The following is a 3534-nucleotide window of genomic DNA, read 5'->3' on the forward strand; positions in this document are numbered from 1 at the left end:
CACACTGCAGAGAGTACCATGATGACCTGTCCACTGCCAGTAAAGAAGAGGCACGAGTGTTCTCCATAAATCCAGAACTCAATGATGATTATTTTTGGATTGGACTGCACATGGTTTCAAACAGCTTAGATCAATGGAGTTGGTCTGGAGGTGAGGATCAAACAATTGACTATTGGGACACTGGGGAACCGAACAGTGTCGCTGAAGAGTGTGGCGTTATAATAAGATCTAATGTTAAACTGCACAACGCTAGGTGCTCTTGGCCTCTACCATTCTACTGTATGGATGTCTATGAGCCCATTCTGGTGCAGCAGAGTAAGACGTGGGAAGAAGCCCATGACTACTGCATCCAGAACTACATTGACCTGGTGAGTCTAAGGTCTCCGATGAAAATGGAAGAGGTGATAAATAAGACTATAACATCCCAGACAGTTTATGTGTGGACTGGTCTGCGCTTTTTGGCTGGTCATTGGTTTTGGGCTGATGGTAGAGATCTTAAATATAAAGCCTGGTCTGCAGAGGTGGAACTCCAGTGCCCTGCTGGAAACCTGCGCTGTGGAGCTCTGGATAGAAGATTGAATATTTGGCAACCCAAAGATTGTGAGGAGAAACTCAACTTTATTTGCATTAGGAAGTTATAAATGTTCTTCATTCCACAAAGGTTTCTCCACTTGAAAATAGGCTAGTTTTTTGGTCAGCTTTCTTTTGTACATATTTTGTAAATATTTGCAGTCACATAATGGCAAAATTTTTTAAATAACAATAACAAAGATTACTTTTAGAAATCTGCGGTTTGTTCTAATAATTTTAACAGATCGATTGTTTCCTTTGCTTCATAGTGGATTTGTACTGGGTATTTCTGGTTTCTATAAACATTTGTTAATCAGAAATATGACTGAAACTGACTGGTCTGTTCCCTTTTTTATTGATTTCTTTAAAAGGTAAAATAGAGAACTGTGATGATATGAGTAGCTGCACATTTGCATAGAAATTCTTTAGTCCTTTTTTTAACTTCTTTACTAAAATAGTCTTAATTTAAAACATAGCTAGAAGACCAGAAGCACCACGGATAGAACAATAATCTTGGAAACTAATATAAGTTACTGTTTTGGCGGTTTGAATGCGTTTGACTCCATACTGAAGAAGTTTGTGAGACATTTTATATTTTACATATTTTTACATATTTTTATCTCTAGGTTATTGATAAAAATATAATGAATAACCTATGCTAATATGTAGCTAGCATACAATATTTTACACTCTTGTCCAGTGAAAGCACCTTATTTGTCTGTGTTGACATACAACACGTTCTCACTTCTAACTCGTCACATATTGATGCTTGGTCAGGACCCCTTGGCATCATCCTTTTAGCGTCATGCAGGGTCCTCCATTGTTTTCAGTTGTTTGTCTTAATTTAATTGTTTGCATGCATTTGTAAAAATATACTGTATATAAATGTATACTTTCATTGGAGCACCTAACCCCACCCTTACCCTAAACCTACCCACTTCTGAACAATATAACATATGTAACAGGCAAATATAAGTATAGTCACAGGTGTTTATTGCAAAAACTGACCATAAACAAGCAGCATATAAGCATTACAATGTATTAAAAGCAAGACTCTCCTGACTGCTTACCTATTGAAATGTGTTTTTTTTAATGTTCCTAATTTCCTAAAATTATTAATGTTATTATTAAATAATATTACATTGCATTTAGTTTGAGAGCAAAGGAATGGCAACATAACCTGTACATTATTTGTTTTGTATTGCTTTTTACCTTCTCCTCTCCAAAACTCGTTTTTATTTTTATTTTATTTTTTTAATTCAGGTAATTTTATATTTTGAAAAATATTATTAAATAAAACAAAGCCGTTTGAACAGCGCTCTTCACTTATTATTTTGGTACCATGACCACACTTACAAAACAGGCTTCTTTTTAGCGTTTATTTTACATTAATAACCAATAGGATAAAACCCCACATAGCAATTTTTCTCTGGCCCAGCTCTGGCCCACACAACCAGCTTTTGCTTGGCCCACATACCGCAATGAATTACGGTACTAGTGTGGACCAGGTCTGGATTCCAGACAAGGGCCACACATGGGTCATAACTGGCCCAAGTCTCAGCCAAGTTAATTAACTATAACTGGCCCTAAATTGGGCCAGATCAAAATGTAACATTTGAACCAAAACACAACCTTAAATAAACCATATCAATACCAGTGTTGAACCAGAAAGCCCAAAACTGAGCCACACCTAAGCCTGATCTACAGGTGAACTAAACCTGGCAGCCAAAATATGGGCCATAAAAAGGCCATGAGAGATCCATATCTCTGCCACCTGTGTGACCATAGCTGGCCCTATTCTGGTCCTATATGCTGGACCAGATGGGTTCCACATGTCAGCCATAACCTCCTAGATAAATAATCACAACAAAGACAGTATTCTTAACAAATATTTAATCATGTTATCATCAAAGCATTGACACCTGACATTTAAAGTTTAAACAACTCATCTCTGAAATACCACTCCCCTGTCAGTTCTGCAATAAAAATTAAATAAGTAGAAGTTCTGTGCCATGTTTTAGTTCATGAAGTTTTATTTTAAATGTAACACTTGATCATCCATGTTTATAATCCTGAAGTTTCATGCTTTGTCTAAAGCTTGACTGTCCATGTTTCTGGTTAGGAACAAAATTTACTTCACATACACTTGAACATCCATGTGAAACTCTGAGTAGAAACTTCACGTAACACTTGAGCGTCCAGGTTTATGGTCAGGAAGTAGCACTCTTCAAATGACTCTGAAACGTTCATCATTCTGTTAATGAACAAGTTGCACTCTGAACAAAGCCTTGGAACATCCATTCCTAAAGTCTGTTAATCTGTATTTTTCTTTGGCCTCAGATGTCAGACAGTTGCACCTCACAGCCGCTGAAAAACACAAGTGGTGTATAATTAGCTTTTGCATCAGGTAACAGGTAACATTGGATAAAATACAATATTACCACACAAACTGAACGTATGACAAACATTCTGTATTGTCTTTTACCATCTACCCATCTTCCAGTTTTAATTATCGTTTCTTACTTCCCCCAGCCCTTCATCGTTTGGATTAAATAGAAATAGCCCAAATTCTGACTGTCTACTATGGGTAAAAGATAAATTTACACATCTCAGGAACACACTACCACTTTCTCTTGTAGTATATAGTTTAAGCTTAAAATGACTGTGTGAAATATGTATAGATTAATTCTACTTGGGATTTTTTTAATTTTACTTCTTTTAAATTCAGTGTATGTTTTTGTTATGCAACCTTGAGCTTGTGTTGAGGTACTACATACATAAAATGTTCTCTTTCTCCTTCATTTTCTTAATCTCTTATAGAGTGCATTCATGCTTTAAGCATTTAAATGAAGAGAGATAGAAAACAATTGTGATGCCAATATCCACACCAAAAACATTTTTGAAAACTAGACAAAATGACAAAAGGTACAAGACTGTTTACGTAAAGGCTTTAGAAAGAACTGC

The 3534-nt window shown here is 36.0% G+C and overlaps 1 protein-coding gene across 1 annotated transcript in view; it reads left to right on the forward strand.

The window, feature by feature from the left end:
• Positions 1-641, forward strand: part of LOC141331638 (snaclec stejaggregin-B subunit beta-2-like) — a 1300-nt gene extending 659 nt beyond the window's left edge. Inside the window, exon 2 of the mRNA XM_073836682.1 lies at positions 11-641. Within this exon, the coding sequence (XP_073692783.1) occupies positions 11-641 (631 nt within the window). The remainder of the gene's footprint in view (positions 1-10) is intronic.
• The last annotated feature ends 2893 nt before the right edge of the window (positions 642-3534 follow it).

Source organism: Garra rufa, chromosome 3, assembly GCF_049309525.1.
Source record: "Garra rufa chromosome 3, GarRuf1.0, whole genome shotgun sequence".
NCBI lineage: Eukaryota > Metazoa > Chordata > Actinopteri > Cypriniformes > Cyprinidae > Garra > Garra rufa.